The sequence below is a fragment of the Eumetopias jubatus genome, unplaced genomic scaffold, assembly GCF_037043125.1.
Source record: "Eumetopias jubatus isolate StellerSeaLion01/CBP00866 unplaced genomic scaffold, mEumJub1_p1.0 scaffold_7, whole genome shotgun sequence".
Taxonomy (NCBI): domain Eukaryota; kingdom Metazoa; phylum Chordata; class Mammalia; order Carnivora; family Otariidae; genus Eumetopias; species Eumetopias jubatus.
Window position 1 is genome coordinate 26569098 of NW_028274813.1, and position 26915 is coordinate 26596012.

Here is a 26915-nt window from a genome sequence, read left to right on the forward strand (position 1 = left end):
CTCCATCCTGCTGCCAGGACCGTAAAGCTTCTGGCTCTGAGGGCAATGACTATGTTGTTCTTTTTCTGATTTGGGTCTTTTAAAATAAAAGCAATTCATTGCACAAGGAACACTGGATGTGTCACGTTCAACCTGACCGGTTTTCAGGAGGGCCCCCCCCCACTCCCCTCTCATAGGCCATGTGGCTTTCACATGGTGGCAGCCTTCGCCCAGACTTGATTTTGCGTTCTGATATTTCATAAGCATTTCCAAAAATACATCTGGCAGGGCCCACAAAGAGATAGGATGAGAAAGAGCGATGACGCTTTGTAACCCGAGGCACTGAGCATATGGCTGCTCTCACATGGACGGAGCCATAAAGGTAAGAGCAATCAAGCTGGCGACAAGCAGGAACCAAGGGGGGAGAAGAACCTCGCCAGAATGCCAAAGGCCTGAAAGGCCATATCGTGCGCTAGAACCGCAGCATGGACAGAGAGAAGCAGGCTGAGTGGAGACTCATGGCATCAGGGTTTGTCAGCCTGGCCTTTAGGGTCTCCGAGGCCTGTGTGCTCCTGGGCAAGTCAGTGGCCTCTCCAAGCCTCTGTGTCTCACCTGTACAAGGAAAGCACTGAGCACCGCTGCCCAAGCTCGTAACAAGGACTGAGTTCCAGTCCAGGACCTGGGACACAGGAAACGTTCGCTAAGGGCCCGACTGCAGGCCTGCCTCCCCAGGTGAGGTGAGAAAGCAGCGCTAGTGCGGCTCGGGGCACCCAATCCCCATGCAGCGGAATCTGGCATAGGAGACCTGGTGGGGGGGGGGAGGCAGGATGGGGGGCTGCTTCAAGGCACACAAGCTGTCCATGAGTAGCCCCGGAGTAACAGCCCGGCAGCCTCCACATCTAGCCCCGGCTGGGCCCACTAGGGTGCCCCCCACAAGGAGGAGCCACATTTCAACACCAGGGACCCATGAGCACCCTGGGAAGTAAACACCCAAATACCAAACATACCAGACATTCCCCCACATAAACACGGCTGCACTGAGCCAGGGGCTTCGGTTCCTCGCCACTCCCCTGTCCAGCCACGCATCCTTACACAAAGTAGGGCAGTTCAGGGGCAAGACCTCTGCAAGCCAGCACAGCCAGGCCCACAACCCGCCCCCTGTGCAGGGAGGAATGAGGAAAGCCGGGGGTGGGGGGCCCTCTGTCCGACACCCTGGCTGACCCCCCGCCCCCGACCCCACAGGGGCCAGGCCCTCCCTGTCAGCATCTCCCCCGGGGCCAAGCTGCTGGAACCTTCTGCTCTCCTCTCCTGTCTTCTCCAGCAAGCCTCCCCCTCTCTCAACAGCCAGGGTCTGGACCTCAGCTGTGAAATACCGCGCAGTTTCAGCGAACACTGGGCAGGGCTGTAAGAGAAAATTCAAGCCAAATGGTCAGTCTAAGGCTTGAGCTGCAAACTCAGATCACCTCCAGGGCCCAAGCAAGTAACTGTTAGTGAGGGCGGAGGGCTGGATGGGGCTGTGGTCTGCAGACAGGACACCCCAACTGGCCCCACCACAGCAGCACGGGCTCAGGGTTGACAAATCTTCCAAGTTTTCAGGCCTTGCTGAAAATACAAGTTTTTAAGTAAAACCTTCCACTTTTCAATGTTGGCAACAAATTCCATCTTGAAAAGAATGCTTCGTGGGCCGAACATCCATGGGCGGCTGATTTAGGACCCCCAACAGGTGACAGACCCTGGAGGGGTTGGTCATCAGACACTTGGTTCTAGTCACTGGGATGTCCCCCTCTGTGACCGTGGGCCAATCAACTCATCCCTCCTGTCCTGTGGCTCATCTTTGCTAAACACAATAGCTCCTACTTCTCGCTAACCTTCAAACACCTTTCTTTGCAAGGTGGGTTTTAGGGGCCTCATCTCAGAGGTGAAGAAACAAGGTGAAGTGTCTGCCCGAGGTCGCCAAGCTGGGAGCAGACAGGGGTTGGAATCCATTACGTCGTGCTGCCTTCCCACAGTGGGCTGGAGTAAAAGCTCCCCCAAGTCCCGGCCAGCTCTGATGTCCCTGGGCTTTTACTCACCCAACCTTCAAGGGCAGCATTGGCTTAACTGAGGGGAGACAGAGGAGGGTGTGGGAAGGACACCTTTTACCTTTTAAGAAGTTTCAGAAATAGTCACTTTACAGACTCTTAGAGCCTGAAAGGAGAAGCCCCTAAGCCAGCCCCTGCATTTTATAGACGAGGAAACTGAGTCCCAGGGAAGGAAGTGGACTGCTCCAAGACTCACACTCAACGGTAGGGCCTGGGTCCTCATGGACGAGTCCAAAGGATGCTGCTTGGTCAGCCCCCCGGGGCCTTCTGGCTCCACCTGACTCCCTCTTTATAGAATTCTCTATGCTCTGGATGCACAACACTGACTTCGTCTGTCCCCCTCCTACTTCTCTGGCCTCTCCTTTTCTGTCCCTTGCCCAGGACCCTCTTCCCGTCCCTTTCAGGCTGTCTCCTGGGGCCCCACCCCTGGCCTCACTCCACGTGCACCACCTATGGATCATCGTTTTCATCCCCTCGTGTGGTTTCGACCACCATCTATATACGAACGCCAACCAGATCTTTACGATCAGGCCAAAACATACAACTGCCAATCTGGATGCTCGATCTGGATGTCCTTCGGCGCCTCAAAGTCTTTATCTTCAATTGGCTACTTCCTGTCTACTCTCTACCCCAGGCTAGCACCACGGCCTACCCACTCACTGGACCTAGACATTCAGCCCTCCCCACTCACTCACCTGTCCTTCCCTTTATGTCCAACTTTGGCTACCCAGGCCATCCCATTCCACATCCTGAACCCTCACCCTCCTCTTCCCCACTGCCACTTTCCAGCCTTCCTTCTCCCTCTCTCTCCTGGACCACCTCCTAGGAGGCCTCCTGACCCTGCATGGCCATCCTCCATCCCAGCCACTGGAGGGTATCTTTCTAAAATGCAAATCTGATCCAGTTATTTGTTTTTGGTCCTCATGAACCTCAGGATAGAGCTCCAGCTCCTTAATGTGTCAAGTAAGGGTGCCTGTGACTTGGCCTCACGAGCTCTGGTCTCAGCTCCCATCTATCCTCGCCTCCCCTCCATGTTGCTGCAACCCTGGGCCCGTCTATGCCCCACACTCTCCCGGCCACATGCCTTTGCCGCTGCTGTCTCCCTGGCTTCCTCTCACCCTGTACATTCAGCTCAAGCATCACCACCTACAGGAAGCCCTCCTTAGTTCTCATCCCTTCCAGGCTGGGGAGGTGTCCCTTTGTTCTGGGCTCCCACAGAACTCTGAGCTTATGCTGGCCCCCACCGTGCTGTATTCTGACTTTAGTTTCTGCCCCCTCCATGAACCTGGGAGTGCTTTGAAAGTAGAACCTGTGTCTTGTTGACTTTTTGTGTGCCCTGCACCTTGCTGAGGTTGTGGCCACGTGGAGTGCTCAATAAATGTTTGCTAAAAGGAAGCCTGATCCACAGAGCTGGTGACCTGGGCGGGACTCCTGACTCCCAGTCTGTGCCCTTTCCACTTCACCCTGGATGCCCCCCAGCCAGGCTATAATCAAACACATCCACCTATGAAAAAACCCACATGGTGGACGCCATGCTCACTCAAAGCATCAAACCAGCCTAGCCAACCACCAGGTGAAGGCTGTGAACAAGGGCTGCTAGAGGCAATGGCTCCACCTGCCAAGATGATTCACTCGGCTCCACGGGCCGGGAGCGCAGGTGGGTAGGCAATTGCTCAGCGCCCTCGGCGTCTACAGGAAATGGCGGGGAGTGGTGGGGCTATAAAGTAAGCCCAGTCCTGAGGTTCTGGAACTGAGAAGACCTAGAGATCCTAGCTAGCAGCACCCTGCGGCACCCACAGGCCAGGAAGCTCAAGTTCAAAGAAGGGGGGGGAAGTCTGCCTCCATCCCAGGTCGGACGGTGGCACAACCAACCTGAACACCGCCGCTTCCTAGAACACCTTCTAGAAGCAGGAAACACTTTCTGTACTGAAAGCCTGACGCTGCTGCCATCGTGGGGCATCAGAGCCCCAGGGGGGATGGGGGGAATCTATCCAAACTGAACTGACTTCTCTGTCTCCTCACATCTCAGCAAGACAAAGTGTCCCCCTGACCTTGGCCCTCCCAGCCCCTTGTCCTCAGTAAGAACCTTCTCCTGCGTTAAGAGAACCTGTAAAACAATAGGCTGCTGAGGCTTGGGGCTGGTTTATATGAGCAGAATAGGGAAGGGCCATTCTCTCAGAAAGCAGTGGAGAACAGCCCATTTCCACTGCTAAGAAAAGACAGCATTGTGTTTGGAACAAAGCCTGAACAAGCCAGCTGGGCAGGGTGACACCCATTTGTGGTCCTGCAGAGAGAACAGCAAACGCTGTTCTTGCAAAAGGGAGCTAGAGGCCAGGAGACACAGGAAAAATCATCTTGGCCGGGACAGAAAGCCTAGCATTGAACAGAAAGGAGCTGATGATTGCCGGGAAATCCTTTTGCTGGAGAAGAGCTATTTGAAGAATGATGGCTTTTGTTGAAATATGTCTATCTATTTCAGGCCTGTTTCATATTTATGGTTTGGTGAGGTTTGGTTTCCCACTAGGCAATCAGTCAATTTTCTTGCCCAATTGACATTCAATTCAAAAGATAAGAAAGGGAGAGAAATAGGGGCCCCCACAAGACTTCCCCCCCAACCAAAAGACTGGTAAAAAGCAGAATATATCTGGCAGGGAAAATCAATTTTCTCAAAAAGTTAATAATACAGTTGAAACCAATTTTTAACAACAGCAGTGTAACATGCCTTGATTATACTGGGGCAAAAAAAAAAAAAAAACACAGACAAGAGCTCCTGCAAAATGACTACCTACAATTAAATGAAAATGCAGTTGTTGCAAAGAATATTCATGAACAGGGCTGTTCTGAAAGTCCCGAGTTGGCCATAGTAGAACATTTCAAGTGCCATCATCCTATTTAAGCCTTGGAAGTCATTTGCCTTTCATCATGAAGGTGAAAAACAAGGTCCTTGGCTTAATTATTCTCTACCAATGCAGTTCTGTTTAATCTGTATGCAGGGTGTGCAGCTAAAACACGGATTCCAGCCAATTTCTTTCAGGCATAAGGCACAGATTACAGACAAATCACTAAGCAGAACAGGTGACCTCTATTTTGTGAGTACTGAACTCTGGCTAATAAAAATCCCACCCAGGTGACGCAGCCAGATGAATTCACAACCAGGGATACCTAGCCTGGAGGATGGAAGGGTTTCACCATGAGTGATACATGTAATGAAATGGATGCAATGAAAGTTGAGAGATGGGGAAGGAAGGGCTTTGCAGCACCCAGGCAGGTGGAGGGGAGGTGGGGGAGGAGTGGGGTGGAGGCGGAGAGCTCCTGCAGCCCCAAGTTCTCAGACCAGAGCAGCTGAGAACTCCCGCCAGCTACAGCAATGGATGAACAGCTTATCTGATCCTCCCTTCTAAAACTATAAGAGAGCCGGCCTATTGACAAGCTTGGCAGCTTCATTAATTGCAAAATCCCTTAGGGTGCAAATGCTGGTGCGGTAAGGTTCTCAATACCTGGAAATAACTGGTTGGGAAATGTCTGCAGACTCAAATGGCAACCTTGCCTTACACAGATTCAGGTACCACACACATTAATGGACAGCTGATGGCGTGCAGATCCCTCTAGAAAGTCTGAGATCGCTTTGGAGAAAAACGTGGTCTTAGACAACCTCGTAGGCATTCTCAGAAACATTGCCGGTCAGAGCTGGAAGGGACGTTAGGGTCATCTAAACCTTCAGAGAGGGCTCCTGGGTGGCTCAGTCGGTTAAGCGTCTGCCTTTGGCTCAGGTCATGGTCCTGGGATCAAGCCCCGCATCCGGCTCCCTGCTCTGCGGGGAGTCTGCTTCTCCCTCTGCCCCTTCTCCCACTCGTTCTCTCAATCTCTCTCTCTCAAATAAATAAATAAAATCTTTAAAAAAAAAAAAAAACCCGGCAGAAAGCATCAGAATGACCCGGAGGGCTCGTTTCATCCCAGATTTCTGGACTCCACCCTCTAAAGCAGCTGCTTCAGTAGTCTCGGGGTGAGACCCAAGAACTTTTAACGTGCTCCGCAATTCTGGTCCACTGCTCTGCAGACCCCACTTCGAGTAGCGCCAATGTAAGCCAGTAGATTTCAGACTGGTTTCGGCAGAAGACGCTCGCTCAGATGATACCATTCTTTGCTAAAAAGATACAGGTGGTATTTTATTAGGAGGCTCACATTGTATCATAGTCATTCAGTGAGAACAATAAGGTGTGTTGTGATTGATGTAAAGCCTCTCGCTCAGGTTATGGGGAACAGCTGTGGGTTTCTGACAGCCTCAGGATCCAAATTATTTCCATCTCATGTTTCCCTTGCTCACACAGATCAGTAATTACAAGTGACGTGTGTGTAAATATGGACATAGGTAAATAACATTTTATCAGCTTGCCCTGCACTCTCATCAGTTAAAGAGGAGCAGAAAAAGCTCTGTTCTGAAGTCTACACACAATAGATTAACCTGGCACCAGGCATCGACCTGGCGGTGCTCCCCAAGGTGTTAGATTTGATAACTAATAAGTATGAGCATGTGTGGGGATCTTGCTTTAAAAAATAAAATTATGCTTTAAAAATGACTTAACCTCTCGAAATCTCAGTTCTCTCACAACAAATGGCACTAATAACACCTACTTGCTGTACGGTTGTTAAACAGATCAAAAGAGATAATGGTTACAAAAGCAGTCTACAAACTATAAAGTACATTGCTCACGTGAGCCTTCTATCCTGAACCCAGATGTCCTCACTCCTTCAAAGACCTGGGCCAGTTTATATTGTACCAGAGGTTTCAACCAATGGCCACAGGCTAAAACCACCTGCCAGCCCCACCCAGACCAATTGAATCAGAATCTCTGGGCTCCACGTCAATATTTTTTTTTAAAACACTCTCCAGGGCACTCTAATGAGTAGCCAGGATTACTCCATATTTCCTCCCAAGTTCCATACAAAATGCAGCCAGATTGCTCTCATTGCTTCTGGAGGGCCACTAGCAATAAAAAGGGAAGAGGAGAAAATGCCCCTAAACAGATCCTGGCTTTTTCACTGCTGTTGGCTTAAGAGGGGGTTTTAATCACTATAGCTACTAATTCTGGAGCCCTGATACATGCCAGGTGATTTACCTGATTATGTCTTTGAATACTCCCCACACCTATGTGACATCGATATTATTCTTCCTCATTTTAAAAACAGCTTTACTGCGATAAAATTCACCAATTTGCACTCTTAAAGTACACAACTCAATGGCTTTTAGTATACTCACAAAGCTGTGCAACTCTCACCACAATAAATTTTAGAGCATTTTCATTAACTCCAAAAGAAACCCCATGCCCCTTAGCTGTCACCCCCCACCCCCCCACCTCCCCCAGCCCCAGGCACCAGGGAAGTGGTTCTCCTTCCTGTCTTTATGGATTTGCCTACTCTGGACATGTCCTATCAATGGAATCCTGCAGTATGTGGTTCTTTGTGACTGGCTTCTTTCACTAAACATAATTGTTTTCAAGGCTCATCCATTTTGTAGCAAATATCAGTACTTTATTCCTTTTTATGAACAAGTAATCTACTGTATGGATATATCATATTTTCTTTATCTGTTCATCAATTTATGGACATTTGGGTTGTTCCCAGTTTTGATATTATGAATAATACTGCTATGAACACTCATGTACAAGTTTTTGTGTGGACATGTGTTTTTTTTTTTTTCTGTTGGGTATCTAGGAGTGGAATTAGTCTTCTGAGGACGGTTTTCTGGAGTGGCTGCACCATTTTACATTCCCACCAGCAGTGTATGAGGATTACAACTTCTCCACATCGTCACTAACATTTGTTACAATTTTTTCTTTTTTATTATAGTCATCCCAGCGGATGTGAAGTGGTATTTCAGTGGTTTTGATCTGTATTTCTTTGATGGCCAATGATGTTGAGCATCTTTCCATGTGCTTATTAGCCATTCATATATCTTCCCTGGAGAAATGTCCATTGCCCATTTTTATTATTGAGTTGGAATAGCTCTTTACATATTCCATATACGAGTCCCTCATCAGATCTACAATGTGCAAAAATTTGCTCTCATTCTGTGGGCTTTTTACTTTGCGTCCCTTGAAGCACAAAAGTTTTTAATTTTGATGATGTCAAATGTATCTATTTTTTATTTTGTTGCTTGTGGTTTGGTGTCCTATCTAAGAAATCATTGCCTAATCCAAGCTCACAAAGATTAACGGCTGTTTCCTTCTAAGAGTTTTATAGTTTTAGCTCTTGTATTAAGTCTTGGGGTCCATTTTGAGTCAATTTTTGTATATGGTGTGACAAAGAGGTCTGTCTCCCCCATTTTTACAAGGGCGGAAACTGAAGATGCCTAGTAACCTCTCCAGAGCCAAACTGTTCCAATGTGGCAGTCCTGCTTTGCTACAATGCCTCCAAAGAGCCAAGTTTTTGTATTGGTGGTGGCTGGGGGGAGGGGCAGGAAGAGGAGCTACGGAGGCAAACTGTGCAGGGGCTTGCCATCCCGAACACGCGCAGACACGGTGCTTAGTAAAGGGGAACCCTGCAGTCACAGCCACAGAGCAGAGCACAATGAGCCCCAGCACAGGGCAGGGTATGCACAACCTCAAGGGGACGCTAAACCCAGAGGAAGCCAGCATCTCCGCAGCCTGCCCAAATCTGCCCGTAAGTCCCAAGTCTCAGAGCTCCAACCTCAGGCCGAATGGTCTTGTGCCTTGGGGCACAGTAGAAGGGAAAGCGGCTTGGCTGGCTCCAGAGTTGTTCGGCCAGTGGAGCTCACCAGTGAGATGACCCAGTTTCCCAGCTCTGAGTCCATGCTGCCAGTGGACCCAGGAACACCAAAGAAGGATGGCCAGCATTGACAGAAGAGGCCACTTTGTACGGCTGCTAAAAAACTGATGGTTCACGGGAATTCAGTAGTGACCTTAACACCATAGGAAACAAGCTAAGGAGTCACACAAAGCAGTGTAGGGGAAAACAGAAGGCTGAAGGGCCTTCTCATTTACAGTTTGCGATGGTAACTAAAATCGGTTGCATCAAACCTGCACGAGCAACCAGAAAACAGGAAGGTCTGCTTGCTTCCCTGAAATCCAGGTCAAAGGTGCAACACATTGGTAAGGCCAATGCTGTCACAATGTGTGGTGTGATTCACTGCACATGGGCCACAGCCCTTAAAGAGGCAATTTACAATCAAATTGTGCTGGAGTCAAGGTCATCTTTTTACACAGTGCCTCAATTAATCTTCGTGATGCAACTCGGTAAGTATGAGTTTCCTCCTTTTATAGATGAAGAAACAGTAAGACGGCTGACCTGTCCAAGGTCGTACCAGGAGTGAGTGAAGGAGCCAGACTTCAAACCCAGAAGCTTGAGCCAGAGTCCAGAGCTCTTCCCAGGCCCCAGAAGCAGCCCCTCTGGTTAGGAAGCCAGGAGGGTGCCCTGCACCCATGACACGTGTGACCTCCACACATTCAGGCCACTCACCACGTCCAAGGGCAAAATACCCTCCAGGAAATGAAAGGAACAGTGTTTGAATCAGTAATAAAAACTAACTTGGGGCGCCTGGGTGGCTCAGTCGTTAAGTGTCCGCCTTCGGCTCAGGTCATGATCCCAGGGTCCTGGGATCGAGCCCCGCATCCGGCTCCCTGCTCAGCGGGAAGCCTGCTTCTCCCTCTCCCACTCCTCCTGCTTGTGTTCCCTCTCTCACGGTGTCTCTCTCTGTCAAATCAATAAATAAAATCTTTTTAAAAAATAAAATAAAAACTAACTTGCATAATTAACACATTGGAAAAGTGAAGCACATTCCTATCTTACATTTGTTGTGTATCTTACTGACTGCCAGGCATTAGGTGAGACCTTTGACCTGCATTCATTCATTTGATCATCAGAGCAGCACTAAGGGGTGGGTACTAATATTATCCCCATCTTAAGGTAGAGAATCTAAGAAGGCAGCACAGGACTCCCTGAACTTTGCAGAGTAAGTCTGATTTCTAAGGACACACATATCCAGCCATGTCCCCACCACCATCTTTCCAAGGGATCCTGTCCTCAAACGATAGCACGTGTGACCAACCTATGAGGTGAACAAAGCGTCAGAACCCTTGTGAAGGCTTGGGGTCCTGCATCAAATAGGACTCAGTAACGCAGGGGCCAACTTTAAATATATCCAGAGTGGCCTTTAGCGATCACTCTCTCTCCCCCAAATGAAATTATTAAAGGAAATAAAAAAGCTAACGGCTTTTGACAACGCGCTAACAAAGTGACGGAACTAAAGTGGAAACTCAGGATTTCAACGACGAGCTGGGAGATTCCTGTTCCAAGAAGGGACAGATTGGATCTCTCTGCCAAAGAAGTATGAGACAGAAAAAGTGTGTGAGTCAGGGGGGAAGAAGGCCAATGCTATTTCAAAGAGCCACAAATTAAAAACCAATTATGCAAAGCTTGCTAAAAAATGTCAGTGGGCTTTATGTTTTAAATCACTAAAAACACAAGCGTGCTTACGCCAACATTTACCCAGCACATCAGATGATTTGGGGCAACTCTGTGTGCTCAGGCTAAACATGGGCAAACATTTTGGTGAACAAACTCTGGGATGACCACCTGTGGCTGAGGATGAGCACACCTTTCAAGACCGCCCTGTAATCCATGGACTCAAATTCACACTTCATCGAAGGTGAAAACCCCCTAAGTGGTGTTTGGTGCCCCAGCAGAAGTTGGGAAATGACCATTGTGAAATTCACAAACGGTGAAGTCTCTCCTGCTCTGAAGATGACAAGGACGTGGAGCCAGTCACCACGTGGAATGTGTGCTGGAAAGGCAGCCCATGTTGAAGTGTGCACACTGATGCCTCACGGTGAAGCCCTCAGAATGCTCCCTGCCAAGGATCAGAAGAGCCCGAGGAGAGGTATAAACAGTGAAAAGTCAGGTCCCCAGAGGTAGCTGAGGAACCTCTGAGCCTACTGAATGAATATACAGATTCCCTGGACTCTGCGCTCACAGTTTCTGAGTTCATGGACCTAGGGTTGGGTCTGGAAATATGTATTTATAAAGTTTTCCAAGCGGTTTTGATGATTAGCTAAGTTTTAGAAATAGTTGGTTTGATTTTCATGGTGAGTTTTGTTTTATTTTTCTGCCGAAAGTCACTTAAGTCCAGGAATAGAAAAACAAATGGACAATGCTTGGAGATAAGAACTGAGAGATAGAGAAACCAAGGGACAGAGAGTTTAAGTGACTTGCTAAGTTGACATAGCTAATTAACGTTTAAACCAACAAGCACGTATCAAACATAAAATCTGTGCAAGGCACTGCACACAATCTGTTGGAGATACAAAGAAATATAAGATGTCATCCCTGTCTTTGGGGCCTACACACAGGACGCACACTCAAAAGCTGGCTTTGTGGAAGGCAACAGGGAGTAGTGGGGACTGTGGCAAGCTAAAGGCCGCGTGCTAATACAGTGAGCATTTGCTACTCAGCTCCAGCTTCTTGGTGCTTATAAGGGTGTGGGCTTTTCCACATTTCCCGGCTTTTAAATATAACAACTCATTCAATTAAAAAAAAAAAAAAAAGCAAGAAAGCAAGAAAGCAAACCACACTGTCAGGGCCAAATGAGATTCATCCATAGGCTGACTCCTGCCCATGGATTGACAGTTTGCAGCCTCTTTCCTAAAACGTCATCCAGTCCAAACTCCCTTGAATTCAAATGTCCTCTAGAGCCTTGCAGAGCGGTGCAGAGGGTGAGGGGTCCCATCTAGCAGGTTAAGTGAGTGCCTGGGGTGTGTGTCTGTGCCTTTGTGTGTGTGCGTGCCTTCACACCTGCAAGGGTGGGGCTTCTGGCCGCCCTGCCGTCCCTACTGGAAAGGCATTCCAGGCCCGGAGGCAGGGTGTGGCCCCAGCAGCCCACTTGGAGATGCCCTGCGGAGGGCCAAGATCTTCAGGCCAATAGCGGCTGGTTGGTTGAGGAGTCCAGCTGGAAGGGGCTACAGAATGAAAAGTGAAAGAAGGAAAAGTCTAGAGAAAGTTAGAGAGCACAACTGTCTTGAAAAGGACTATTGGAAAGGCAAGAACAAAGAAGCTAGGAAGAAGCATCGGTTCTAGAAATCCCATCCCCCAGAACATGACATCCCCAGACTCCCCAGCCAGCCAGCCAAATGAGCCCTCTGGCCACTCTCCATCTGCTTGCTCGACTGAATCTGTCTTCACAATACTGACCACTACCTGACCTTTTACATCATACACTACTTTGCGTATTTGTCTTTCTGGATGCCCCCAACTCTGACATACAGCTCCAAGAGAAGGGGGCTTCGTCTACTTTGTTTATGGTTCGGGTCCCAGTGCCTGGCACAGGGCCAAGCACATAGTAGTTGCTTAGCACTATCTGCCGGACCAATGGACTGCCGCCAAGCTCTTGGCACCAAAACAGTTGAAGTGTCAACCACATAATAATAACATCAGCACAGGGCACTCTATCATCTACAAAACCTGTCGTTTAACTTAATTCCTCCAAGGTTCTTTTACCAAATGGCTTCGTGTGTTTGGCCACGGCCCAAGAGACCGCTGGCCTCTGCAAGGTGGCCCGCCCGCCAGCCAGCTCGGACAGGACTGCCTGCACAGCAGCTCGGCCCAGCTTTCTCGCCGGGGCCTGGGAGACGACGAGGCTACAGAAGTGCAGGGCTCAGCACTAACCGGGACATGTCATCAAAATGATCGAGTGTTCTGGGGCCAGGTTCATCCGGCCTCCCCAGCCCAACAGCGGGCTGCTAAGAAGTGTGTAAGGATGTAGAGAGCCGTGGGCGGGGGGTTGCAGCACAGTCTAAGGTTAATGCTCTGGCTCTATAAAGTCCGACCGCTGGGCTGATTTCCCAGCTGCACGACCTCGGACCTCTGTAAGTCTTGTTGACCTCATCCGTAACGTGGGCATAAACCACCACCTCGGTAACCATCACTTCAAAGGGTTCGGCGAGGCACTTGAGGAAGAGTGCCCAGCACTGTGCCCCATGCGGGTCTCCACCCCAGCAGCAGCGGCAGCACCCCCAGACAGCCCCAGCTCTGCCACTCTCCAGTGGTGTGATCCTGAGTGACTTGATCTCTTCCTCCCTGGACCTCAAATTCCTCTTCCCTAAAACGCGGAGAACCCAATCACCAGGACCGGGTAATGAATCAGCAAGATCCTACGTTCAGCACTTAGCACAGGGCCCAGTGCATCTTAAATGCTTAACAGTTGTGAGCTAGTATCTTATTATCCTTCAAGAAACTTCTACCAGGCTAAAAGGCCAATGTGAAAATCCTCCAAAGGCAGTTTGCCATATGCAAAGAAATCTTCAGGACAGAAGGTTCTCAAGCTGCAAGTTTCTCTCCCCACCTCCCTTATTTTTCAGTTGCTCTCAACTGACCCTCCCCCAATCTTCGGTCTGACCTAGGAAGCATTTGGAGGTCAGCTCCCAGTGCAGGGCTGACCTCACTCCACGCCAGGACAGTCTGCACTGCTCCATCTGCCTCTTCGCCCCCACGAAGCTGCAGTCTGACAGCTGGGGAGGGGACATGCAAATACGCCCTAAAAACGGCTCGTTATTTTCACAGCCTGGATGGTGCGTGTTTGTGGGGGCCTGTGAAGACAGTCACTGTCAGGTACAGGGCATATGCCACCAATCCGGGGGAGGCTGTGAAATGTAAAAATACCCAACCCAAATAAAGCCCTTTTCCAAAGAAAAAGAAAGCTCCTTGGCGCCCTTTGCAGAAAGGGAAGGGGTGGTAACTCAGCCCCCCGGGGGCAAATCCCCACTGGGCCAACCCCGGACCAAGGCACCTGGCTCTTCATTGGTCCCACAGCCTCTGTGCCCCAGTGAAACTCCTCAGCTGCTGGGTTTAAATGGCAATTATACTGTGGAACGACCCAGAAACGGATGCTTTCAAGTTATGAGCCTGGGAAAGGGAATAGCAAAAGACCAAAGACAAGGGCCCTCCATAAAGAAAGCAGAGCACTAAAAAAGCCAGGAAGTGCTATTAACAGCACGTTGATTTATCAACTCAGAAGAATATAATTACCATCAACTTTCATCTCCTACTTAACTGTCTTTAATGGGCACCTACAATGCACCTCAGCCAGGTGTCCCCAGTGCAAACGTCTACAGGGGGAGCCACGCAGTTGAGGTAAATGGAGGCAGCTTGTGGTAACAAAAGCAAAACCAACAGTTTAAACAAAACCAAGGACAATAGGGAGGTGTGTGGGCCTGTGGCAAACTGCAGGGAGGAAACAGGTGAGGTGGGGCTCTCTGTTCCATGTAGCTGTGGCCAGGCCACAACGGGGTACAGTGTGACCAGATCTCCCGAGTTTTTAACCAAAGATTAAAATCCAAATTTTCAGGTGAAATGTTGGTTCAGGTTTCTTTTAAAACACTGTGCGGGCCAAACAAAACACATCTGAGAGCCAGATCCAACCCACAAACGGCCAGTTTGCCACCCCTGACCAAGCCCCCAGCAGCCCCTCTTTGCAATTTGGTGGCACTCCTGGGGATTGGGGGTGGGGGGGGCAGAGCAGAAGCTGCATAATAAACCCAGTGCAGTACCCAGACACCTTTCCCCACTCAAGAGTCCCTCTTGCCTGAAGTCCAGCCCTCTGAGCTCCATGCTGCGGGATGGACCCACATCCAGGCGCACCTTTGCCTATGAACGAGCTCCTATGCTCTGCGGTTGCCCCCGTCCTCCCGCATCCCCCCCCTCGGCCTCCCACTGCTGGCCCCTTCTCCCTTCTAGGTCGGCAGCTATCCTGTCAGGCCTTGGAAAAAGGGCCCTGCTGGGAACCTCACTGGGGCAGGTCTTTGGACAAACTGCCACCCCTGGGGAAGTGGCTGGGTGAGTGCACAGCACTGAGGCTCACCCACGCTGAGGACTTCTGCTTCTCACCAGTCCCCAGGGAAATGCTACTCTTCTGCAAGGAAGGCTCATGGGAGCTGCAGCCTCCAGGGACCCGAGGAGGGAGTGCTTCACATGCAGGTCCTCTACAAACATCATTTAAAGCAGATGGTGCTGCGGGACCACCTCCATGCCCGTCTCTGGCAGCTGCCGGGGCAGGGATGCCACACCACCCTTCCCCCAGTGCCTACCTTCAGCTCCAGCCTCGGGCCAAGAGGAGTAGAGGCAATGATGTGCCTCACAATAATAATTTTGAAAGGTAATCCATGATTAGCATTCTCTTGAATAGTTTCCAAAGCATGTGCATGTGTCCACGATCTCCCCTGATCCTCCCAACAGCCCAGAGAGACTGCCAATATATTATTATTCATTATTGTTATTATTAATCACTCTTCCTTTGCCCCTGGAAGAACCAGACACAGGTTCAGCATCCTGCCCTAGCCCAGAGCTTCTGAAACTTTAACATGGCCATGAACCCTCCGGGAGAGATTGTTAAAATGCCAAATCTGATGCAGAAGTTTCTGGAGCGGGGCCCAAGATGCTGCATCTCTAACGAGCTGCACGGTGACATAGATTCTAGTGGTCCTCAGACCCCACGCAGAACAGCAACGCTGAGATCACTCAGTCAATGTGGGGCTAGAGCTGGGGCTGTAACCCAGGCATCCTACCCTTGGAGTCCACCTAGAGGAACAAGGCTTGCTCACCTCACTTTTCACGGGTTGGGGCCTCTTGCCCAGTTTCACCTCCAGGAAGTGCAAGGGGGCGATCATGGCCCCAATGTTGCGGATGTCAGCGTATTTCAGCTCCTCTGCAGTCAGAGCCGAGCTGGGGAGTCCGGTCAGGGGGCCGAGCCCTGGCAGAGAGCCCGCAGTCACGGAAGGGTCTGGAATCTGCCCAGGCATCATAGCAGGAGGAGCAGCAGCCCAGCCTAGAGTGGGTGCAAGAAGATCAGGACACGGGCCATCAGCCAGGTGAGGGGTTCTGTGAGGGGCTTAAGCCCCCATGCCTTACTGGGGCCTCTTCCTTTCTTTCACTAATGTTCCCCTGAACCCCTTCCCCACCCAGTTGCTCCTCTTGCCCTTCCGTCCATTCCATTACAGAGAAGAACTCTGATCAATTAGTGCCCAGCAGTTATTCTTGGCACTGAAGGCAAGGCTTAACCCAAGCGTAGGCCACATTGATTCGGTATTTGCTATGTGTTTGGCACTGCGGTAATCCTTCGAGTAGCCCCACGAGATGGAGTCAGACCCATTACACAGACGAGGAGGCCAAGGCTTAGAAAGAGAACTCGCTCAAGATTGTGCACTGTTAAAATTGGAGTAGCCGGGATTTAAACTGCACCATGCTGCCTCCGAAGAAAGCGGGTCACAATAGTGGCATCTCAGGCACCTTTGCACCTGTCTGAGAGGGAGCTATTTTTGCTCTGGCACGGTGCCTCCCCTCAAATCACACATCCCGTTCTGCATACTTGTTAAGACACCCTGAATACGAAATGAAGCAAATCGAAGTTCAAGGTAAGCGTGTGTGTGAGTGTGTGCATCTGGCGTCTATGGGGAAGACACAGAGGCAAAGATGAAATGCATTAGCATGTGCCTTCCCAGGGGAGCAAGAGACCAGAAAAGTCCTCCCTGTCTCTTCATTCTCAAAGCAAACACATATTCTGGCTCTGCCAGACCCAGAAGGTGTGCAAAGGAAGACAGATTCAGGCATGAAAGACAGAATTTAGACAGGTCAACACCAGAGAACTCTTGTTCCTTCTCCCTGCGGGGAGAAACTTGTGGATAAGAAATGGTCACTTCAAGACACAGATGGCAGGGAAGAAAGCATGTCTGCCAAGAAAGCCAGACTCATCGGGTCCCTTAGAGGACTCGTATCTATACATCCATCCATTCACCCTTCCAATTGTTGACCACCTATGAGCCAGGAGTCACTGAGAATGTGGAGGTCAGATGTGTATAGCCTCGTAAGTCACATTTGAGTACAGAGCTGCTCCTGGATTCCAGTCCTGCAAAAGGGAACTTCTCTCCCTTCCTATCTCTCTGCACAGGGCCATAAAATCAAAACCTCGACTGTCCTGGAAATCCTGGGGGAGCTCTGTCCTACCCTTCCACCTCTATCAGTCTCTTCCATGGAGAGGGATGTATTTGGTGAGATAGGGGAGATGTGACATCCATTGGACCGCACTTCCCTGCCGGGCAGAATTCATGTTCTCCTGTGGCTGTGCTGTCTTGGGCTCACTGCCTCCCATAAGAGTGGCCCTGGGGGGTAATCCACAACTCTCTGTCCCCATCCAGGCTGCCAGGTCTAGACTGCAGGACAGGGGCCCACTAGGGAGGCCCTGTCGGCCGCAAGCACACACCATGTTCTCCATCTCTCTTCTCTTTTAAAGGTGAAATTTGCTTCCCCGTCCAACCCTAGATCCCTTTCTCAACAGGTTCTGCACTCTGAGGGGAAAAGCATGTGAGGGATTTGCACCCTTGAACCACAAAGACTTCCCCTGGACATCACTTTCCTTAAAGAAAGGTACATGTGAGTGGACAATGGACCTGCCATTTTGCCCTCAGCACCCCAGCGCACCTGCCTATGAAGCCGTTTGCACAGAGCTCCTTGCCGGGCACCCAAGTTCACATTTGGTACCCCGGGCCCTAAGTTTGTGCTCCACCTGCTCTGCCCCCCCCACACACCCAGCCCCTTGCCCCTCCTTAGCACCTAGTGTCCCCCGGGCCATCTCAGAAAAGGATCTGAGACTCACTCACATCAAGTCATCGTCTTAGAGCTGGAGGAGGCCCTGTGCTTATCTAAACCACATCCTCATTTTGCACATGAGGAAATTAAAGCTCAGAGGGGTGAAATGACTTGCCCAAGGTCACACAGAGGAAAAGCCAGGGCTGGACTCCCGGTCCCTGGATTTTAGAGCCAGAGCTTTCTCACCTTGTCCTTTTCGTTTCCCCTCCTGGGGTTCAAGAGATATATATGCAGATATTAATGACCTTTTAATGGTGGACTTTGAGACACCAGCCCCTAGCAGAGGATCACTCTCTTGCACCAAGGACCCTCTACTCTGCCTTCCATGCAGATCCAGGTTTAGGAAGTTCCCTAACAACCCATGGTAGCCTGGGTGGGAGCCCAGACATGGACGTGGCCCCTGAGACATCTCGTGTGCGGTGGGTCAAGGTGTTGTGACCCTCCCTAAGCCTGAACTGGACTGAAGGCACCCTGCCACTCTCCAGAGCCAGGCCTGCAATGCAGAGAGGGCTGCAGGTTTTCACACCAGAAGGCGGCTCTGGGGCCGAGTGGATGAGCTGCATATATCCCGGGGCCTCCCCCAGGGAGAATGAGAAAGGGGCCAATGGAAGGACTCATTCCTAGGTGGCAAAATGATGCCTGGGCCCAGCTATAGGTACACCTGGCAGGCAGAGGGGAGTGATTTCAGGCTGCCTGGGCCAAACTGACATCTCCTTTCCAGGAGAGGAGAAAAACTTATAAAATCCCCTCTGCCAGACCTGAACTCATGCCACGAGGAGTCAGTGACCCCCCCACCCCCCCCACCAAAAGGATGCTTGAGCTAGTCAAAACAGATGGGTAATGGGAGGCGGGGAAATGCTCTGTGCCTGGTGTTTCAGCTGGACACAAACCCCTAACGGGATGGAGGCACCACACCTCTGCTATGCAGCCAAGCAAAAATACTGAGCAAAGTCTCCTCCTTCGCCAGAAGCCCCCGAACCTTCCTGTACTGTAAGGGCCAATTCCTATAGGGCAAAAGGTGCCATGTGGGCACTCAGCAAGCATATGGGTGATTTCAAGGGGGAAGCAGCAGTCATGGCTAGTTGCTGCCCCATGGAACCCAAGTGCCTAGTGTCATTTCTGGCACAGAAAGGGTAATCAACAAATACTTGTTGAATTAATAAATAAAAATGAATGAATGAACAAGTGATAAAAAAAAAAAACACCTCATGGTGGAGCAAAATTCAGAGAGTGGGGTAAGGATCTGTCTCTGGGAGTTTAGATGCTTGTTATCCACCTCCAGATTATTTGTTCCCACAGTAGACCCCAAGAAAAATACTCCAGAGGCTTCTGTATGTTTCCCTGCCTAAGCCATCTCAGAAAGATGGAAGCCAGACCCCGCTCTATTCTGGGAATGATAGGCTCTGCTTGCAGCTTCTGTTTATTTTCATACAGATGGTATAAATGAGACACTAACAAATGATCCCAAAATATAATGGATTCTTTGCTACTGTGGAACCCCCTCAGAGGGGTAACCACCCCCTGGGACAGCAGCCCCATAAATTCTTGCCATTCCTGCTCCCCTGTGAACCCAACCCAATGGCAAGGCTCACTTGGAGGATCAGACACCAGGCTTTCCTCTGCAGAAGCAAAAATCCCCCTCTCTTTCCTCCCCGTCCCCCCCCAAGGGTGCCCCTAACTGCTCAGATACAAACCACAAAGTCCTTAACACATGCCATTCCTAGGAGACAATCCCAACAGCTGACATTCACCAGCGCGAAGTCATCCTAAACGGCTCTGGGGGGGGGCAGGGGGGGCGGGAGGGGCAGAAGATGGAGGGGCTAGAGCGGCTGCCTTTCATAACTGGGTCCTCATTAACTGGAAAGAGCTGGCTGACAAGCCAAGGTTGAAAGGCAACTTTGGTGATTTGAAAAATAAAACCATTTGATGTGATTTAGGGATCTATAAAAATGGGGGAGGGGGGCAGTGGCAGGGAACCTATAACAGCCAAGAGGAATTTACCCACTTCAAGGAAGACATAGGAGAGATAACAAGAGATGAAATCATCTCCCAAACTGCTTCTTCCATACGGAAACAATTTAGGAGGAAAAGGAGAGCTATGCACTAAAAGCTTTAGGGGAAGAACCCAGAGATTTTTCCCTTCAGGGCCCAGAAGGTCAGAAAGGAAGATAAACACCCTCCATGTCTCCATTAGTAACTGGGATGCATAAATAAAGAACAAGCTGTATATGTTGGCAGAAGACCAAAACTGGCAAATGGGGCTTGACCTCAAAAGACAGGCCCAGAATCCAAGAAGATTTGGGCATTTTGGGACATTGACCAGGAACAACTTGGAAACTAGCCAATGAAGAAAAACTGGGTAATGCACAGATCCGAGATGAGACTGACAAGTAAGGCATGAATAAGACAGAAAGCATTTGGGAGGTCACAGCAGACCCTAAGCTGCTCTGGAGCCTAAGATTTTGGGAGGCTTAATGCAGCTCCCTAAAAGCGGGCTCGGAAAAGATAGGGACCAGATGGGTCCAGGAGGCAAGAACCTAAAACAAAGACCCAACAGCTTATATCTCCCTGTTCTGACTTCCTCGGGGGCTTGTGGGTACACATTTTGGGGCACTGCCTGATACAAGCAGAAGAAAAGCCACAATACACTTCAATTCCAGATACTGGGTCCCGTTGGAAGATACTAAGATGAAGAACCATTTCAGCCAAAAGAAGGAAAGGTAGAGTTTCCCCCTCTTATTTTCTTCTCTTGTGTACTGTATGTAATTCTGTAAGATATAATTTTTAATGGAAATATCTACAATTAAATAACAGTCTTGCTGTGATAGGTCAAGCCTGTACAGGGCTATTCTTGTTAGAAAGTGCCCAATAATCGTCTTCTTCATCTAGAATGGCAAAGACAGATTAAAAGGGGGGGGGAGGTTAAGAGAAAGTTAGGATCTGCATCATGAACTCTCTGTCCATAGAAATAAAAGTTTAAGAGAGGCTCTAACATCCTTGGGCCTCTTTGGGAAGGCCAGCCCCCCTCCAGGCAAACAGCTGGCCTGGCCTGGCAGCCGAAGCCAGGAATGGTGTGTAAAGAGCGCAAAAGGCCTGAGGCTGCAAGGCTCAGCACTAAGAGAAAGTGGAGGTGAGTAGGGGCAGGTCAAGGAGCAAGGCTGCTCACGGTCAGGGCCCAGGAACACTAGTGGGGTTATAGAGCAGGTAGCCAGCGACTGAGAATCAGCATGACGGGGTGGGAGGTCTTGGGAGCCACAGCCTAGAGGAAAATGGAAGGGGGTGGGGGGGACAGAAGTCCATGGGCAGGAAGGGGTGAAGGGTGGCAGACAGAAAGGTGCCAGGCCAGTGATCACAAAACAGAGTATTAACTATCGTGAATCTCAGTGACTTAACTACCAAACCTGTTCTTGGAGCTAAGGAATCATCTGGAATGATCTCGCTCCTGGAATCTGAAATGAGGTGGGTAAAACAACTTCCAAAAGATAAGACGATCCAGAAGGCAAGGGGCAAAGCAATGGAGAAATCTCTAAGACTGAGAACGGGGGCTCGGCCCCAGTGTCTCCGATGGTGGGCGGTCTTAGCTCTGCAGGCAGGAGAGAGAGGCAGGTACAGAGTAGGAACTTTGGAGCCCAATCATCTATCTGAAGGTGAATCCAAGTTCTGCCCCTTCCTAGCTGTGTGACACTGGGCAAATTCCCTAACCTCTCCACAGCTCACTTTCCTCAGCTGTAAAGTGGGAATAATAAATAATGTTATTTGCCCTGTAAGGCTGAGAAGAGGATTAAATTAGTTAATACTTGGAAAGTGCCTGGAACAGCGCCTGCACCCGGTGAGCCTGAAGTCAGAGTAGCCACGAAGGCCTTCCTTCCGGGAGGGACACTGGTGCTGGATGACCCCTCGACCTCCCTTCCGCACGGTTCCCACCTAGCCCTGATCTCCCTTTCCTAGGACTGTGAAGTGGATTCTTCCCCAGAGGGTTCTCTGCTGTCCCACTTTCCAGCTGTGAACCCTAAGGGGGCAAGACCATCCTGCATCCAGGCCGTTACTGCAGAAGAGAAACAAAGGATGCTAGATCAGGGCCGCCTGGGTGGCTCAGTGGGTTAAGCATCTGCCTTCGGCTCAGGCCATGATCCTGCGGTCCTGGGATGGAGCTCCGTGTCGGGCTCCCTGCTCAGTGGGGAGTCTGCTTCTCTTTCTCCCTCTGCCACTCCCCCTGCTTGTGCTCTCTCCTGGGTTCTCTCTCTCAAGTAAATAAATAAAATCTTAAAAAAAAAAAAAAAGGATGCCAGATCAGTGCTGAGTACAAAGGTGCAGAAATGAGGCCCAGCACCTGTCCTTTGCCTTGGTTTCTCCTAAGGTTTCCTCCAGCTGCCAGAACACAGCTGCATAGATCACCGGCAACAAGACACCACCAGGATCTTCCACGCTGAAGCAGCGGGCCAGCATCTCCTATATCCCTGCACTGCTTAGAAGGGGTCAGTCCTTACCTCCTCCCAAGAAGAGAATGAGGGGTGGCAGGTTCAGGAGAAGGCACCCGCGTGACACACTGGCATGCAAGATCCTTGCATGGCCATCCCAGCCACAGAAGAAACTGGAACCTCCCCCCCCCCCCGCCGAAAGATTCTTCCTTGGAGACCAGAAAAATGTTTTTGATAAGGCCCTGCCTGTAAATACAGTTTTCTCCCCTGCCTAACATAGGTGCTCAATAAATACACATTAAGGCATTTCTGCCAAGATCCTTATCCTGAACAGCGAAGAGCTGGGAAGGTACTACCATTGGACGGGCTTTCCCTCTTCCCACCTCACCCTATCTCCGCTCATTGGTGTTTGTAGTTCATTGTAGGGTACATAACACAGACATGCACCTAGTGTGTAACAAATTCTTGGCCCTTTTTAAAAAATGCCATTGGCCAGCTCTAGCTTTGGAAATCGAGCTCCACAAATGGAATCCCATGGGCTGCAACATGAAAACAGACTAAAAAATAATAATAATACAAAAAAAAAAAAAAACCCACCCCAGAACGGTGGGCTCTGGCCGGGCCTCCTACAGCCAGCAATGAGTGTAAAGAAACAGACTGAAAATTCCAACCTTGTGTCGCTAAGGCATTTGTCTCTGCTGAGCTTCGAGAGGCCAAACCACACACATGCACAAGAGTGCACACACACACACACAGGCACACAGAGCTTGGCAGCCCGTGAGTTCCAGAGCTGGTAACACAAGCCACGGAACCGACTGCCAAGACAAGCAACAGAACGAGCCAGGCCCAGTTTCATTGGCCACCATACGCTGCATATGGCCCGGGACGCAGCCAAAACAGTGTTCTCACCCTCCTCAAAGGCATAGGAGACCCTCTGTTTTCAAACACACCTCCACAGAGCCTTAATTAAAGGAAAATGGAAAAATAATGTGTCTGCTGCCCCCCCCACCTATATAGGTATGCACACACACATACCCATACACACTCACTCTATTTTTCTCTTCCTCCCATTTCAGTTTCAAACATAATTCATTCACATGGGAAAAAAGCAAACTGCATCCTGCAGCAGAAAAGCAGAAAAGAATGCAGCTTGCCCTCAACCCTGGCTCTGGTTGCTCAAGTTGAGCTGGGGCAGAATGAATACAGAGCAGGCCAACCTGGAATTGCACGGGCCCCTCTCTTCCAGAGCCGGGCTGGAAACAGAGACACTGGTGTGAGAGGTGGCCCACTGCAACACCAGCAGCCCCATGACAGACAGGGCCCGGAGAGCCTAGCCCTTCCCATCCTACCAAGGATTCTGTGGGTTGGAAAAGATGCCTACAGGTCCTGCAAACAGGTGGGGGAGACAGCAGACCCTGGTGGCTGCAAAAGTTAGGCACTAAGTGAGTAGAGAGATCCTCACCCAAATCCTTCCTTGGGGGACACTGAGCACTCACCAACACATCTCCTTGGAGGTGGCTGCAACCAACCTAGGAGGAAAGTCAGAGGCCTCAACGCCCATGCCTTCCAACAGCCCTTCAAATCTCACAGCACCCAGCTCTTCAGGAAGATTCTGGAGTGCTGGCAGCTCTGAACCAAAGCCAAAGAAGAAGAGGAACAGAAGAGTCTTTGAGAAATCTGTCCTCCCTATTCTAAACAAGGCAAAACCTTCACCAGCCAGAGGCACGAGAATAGATCTTGCTTCTCTTCTCCGGTCCTCAGGTTTATATAAAAACCAGAGCCATGCTCACACCTGATACCTGGTTAAACTCTCCCCTAGAAACCTGCAAAGGAAGATAAGGCGTCCATCCAAGCTGCAGCCAGATTTGCTGGAAAGATGAAAGCAATGGGAGGTGTTTTTAAAAACCCTCAGGGGAGGGAGGTGGAGGGGGGGGAAGGGAGATGATCTGGGAACACAGTTGGTAGCAAGGGCTTAAAGGACAAGCAGGCACCCCATCGTGGTTCAAAGCTTCAGATCAGATGCTCCTCAAAGTTAAGACCCTGAGGGGAGTCCACGAAGATTTAGACCTGGATACACACGCCCACACAGTCTGCAAGCCCTTTTTTGAGAGACAGACCTGAGCACATCTGCCCTGAGCACATGTGGTCAGGTCACAGCCGGCCGCCCTGGACTTAGACTGTAGGGAGAGCCTTACACTGAGCAAGGGTCAGGCAACGTTGCAGCTGGAGCTGACCCAAGGGGTCAGTTGAGTTCCTCTTCCACCAGCCTCTCCAGCCGCAAGGATGGCCCATCCATCCCTGACTAAGAGCCAAGGCCTCCCATCTTCCCAGCTCCTCCCACTGACCCAGGCAAAGCCTGGGTCTGCCACCCCAGGGTCCTGCGATCCAGGCCCCGTGGCCCAATCCCTCAACCTCCTTTGAGGGGCGGGGCAGAAGAGAGTCTCCTAAACTGGGCTGGGCAGGAGAGGAGGAGCAGGTTACCTAGAGGAGCAGGCTTGCCTCCTTATGTAACTTGGCTTGGGAGCCAGGGGGAGCCCACAGGGGACCCGGGCCGCCGCCACCCCCCCCCCACGCCCGTTCCCAGCCCAGTACCCTGGGGCAATGGCCCTGAGAGAAGCCCTCTCCATTGGATCGAGAGCCCCAGCGCTTCTCCAGGTCCTCTGAGAGCCGAGAGCCGCGCTTCCTCCCAGCGAGGGGGGTGGGGGCCGGTACGATTTGCCAGCAGGTCCCTGTCATCCCTCCGCCACCAGCACCCTGCACCTCCCTGGCCTTTCTGCCTCCATCTCCACCGCCCGTCCCCGCCCCCCCCCCCCCGCTCCGGGGGCAGTTTTCTCCCCACTCACCCGCGTTCCCTGCAGCCCGAGGGGAGCACCTCCCTGCAAACGGACGGGGGAGGAGAGCGCGGGAGGGAGGCGGAGGGAGCGCCCCGGCTGCCCCGAGAGGGGACGGAGCCTACCGTCCCAGGGCGGGAACCAAAGGGCAAGCCCCCCGCTCCCCGGCGCCGGGCCGGAGGGGCCCCGGGCTGCAGCGCCGCCCCCGCCCGGACAGGCTCGCGGGCCCCGGGGGCTGCGGGAGCCTCCCCGCCTCGGCCCGCGCGGGGGCGGCCGTCCCAGGTGCCGGCGGCCGGCGCGCCCCTCCCGCCCCGCCCCTCCCCTCCCCGCCCCGCCCGGCGCCCCCCGGCGCGCGCCCTCGCACCCACCGTGCACAAGCCGCGGGCGGAGGCGGCGCCCCCGGGGCCGGGGCCCGGCTGCGGGCGCCGTGCCCACGCAGCGCCGCTGCCGCCCGGCCGCCGAGCTCCGCCCGGTGCCCAGGCCCGTCCCGGCCCGGGAGCCGCCGCGGCGCCAGCCCCGCCGCCGCTGCAGCGTCCGCCGCCGCCAGCGCCCCCCGTCGCGGCCGCCGAGCGTCCCTCCCGCAGGCTGTGGCGGGCGGCGGGACGGGTTGCATCAGCCCCGGCTATATAGCGGCCCCTGGGCGGCGGGGAGGGGTCGGGAATGCGGAACCCGCCGAGCTGCCAGCTCCAGACGTCAGAGGGGGACGGGAGAGGAAGGGAAGGAGGGGACAGGGAGGAGGGGGTGTGGATCCGGCGCCTCACACCCACTGACCTTCACCTCCCCCCGCCGCCCCGGGCGCCCTCCTCCCGCCGCTCTTCGCGCTCCTCTCCCCGCAGGGGCAGCGGCGGCCCCGGCTCCCGCGCGTCCCCCGGCGCCCACCCCGCGGGGAAGCAGGACGCGGCGGGCAGTTATGTAAGGGCATCCCCGCGCACAGCCGCTTCCACCCCGAGACCCAAGCCGCCGCTCGGGAGCGGGAAGGGAGAAGGCGCGGCGGGACGAGCCCCAAAGCTCCCGGAGGCATCCGCAGCCTGCGTGGAACCATCTTCTTCAGGCCTTAGAGCTTTCCCCCAGACCGAGAGGGGATTTCAGCACGTTTTCATCCATGGACACTGCATGCCTGAGGGAGTGAGGGAAGGATCTCGCGAGCCGCTTTTATTTTTCCGTGGAGAAAGGATGGGCGGAGGATTGCCCCCCCCCCCCACCTACTAGCCCACCTGGCCACCGCAGGCGCCCTTCGGCCCGGGGTGGCTCGCTGCAGGGGGCTGCCCTCCTCTGGGGCTGCGGCCAGAGCCCACCGCTTTCTCTGGAGCTCCACAGGCTGACCCCTGGGCTTTCTGTCCGACTCCAGCAGGCTTCTTTCGGCTCAGGGACACTCCCGTGAGCAGACCCAGCCCTCAGCCGACCCCAAATGGCCTCTTCCTCCCCATTAGGACTTCCACTGCCAACATACTCCCACCATTCATCCTCTTCCAGTGGCAGATGGTTAATGGCGACTCCAGAGGAAAAGTGCCCTCCAGTAGGTAAAGGCACAGAGGCACAGAGCCCTCCTGCACACATGTGGCTCCCGAGGCCTTGTCACCCTGGTTGGCATCTCCTACCTCCAGACCCCCTGGATGCCCAGCCTACCTTTCTGCCTAAGCCAGATAGGAGTGACAGTGTTTATATTCGGCAACCTTCAGCCTCCTTCCCAGAGTGATGTCAGGTCATCACCCAGAGAAGAAAGGAAGTGAAAGAAAAAGTTCATGCCTTCTTGGAGCGCAGATGCTCAGAGTGAAAGAAACAACAAGACGAGACAGATGGGAGAAGATGAGCAAAACCGAATGAGCCTGTTTCTTCAGCGTGAGTACAGTCAGATTTTATTCTTACTTCCCAGTACGGTGGAATCTTTCTGGATGACAGGACTGGTCTTACCAGGGAACGACGGATCAAGCACCCGTGACACTGACTGCCCGGGTTCA

The 26915-nt window shown here is 52.0% G+C and overlaps 1 protein-coding gene across 1 annotated transcript in view; it reads right to left on the reverse strand.

Annotated features, from left to right (window-relative positions):
* Positions 1-25427, reverse strand: part of JDP2 (Jun dimerization protein 2) — a 38449-nt gene extending 13022 nt beyond the window's left edge. The window contains exons 1-2 of the mRNA XM_088024512.1: positions 25326-25427; positions 15668-15891 (exon numbers count right to left, since the gene is read on the reverse strand). Coding sequence (XP_087880638.1) covers positions 15668-15868 — 201 coding nt within the window. The 5' untranslated portion in view covers positions 15869-15891; positions 25326-25427. The remainder of the gene's footprint in view (positions 1-15667; positions 15892-25325) is intronic.
* Positions 25428-26915: the final 1488 nt, after the last annotated feature.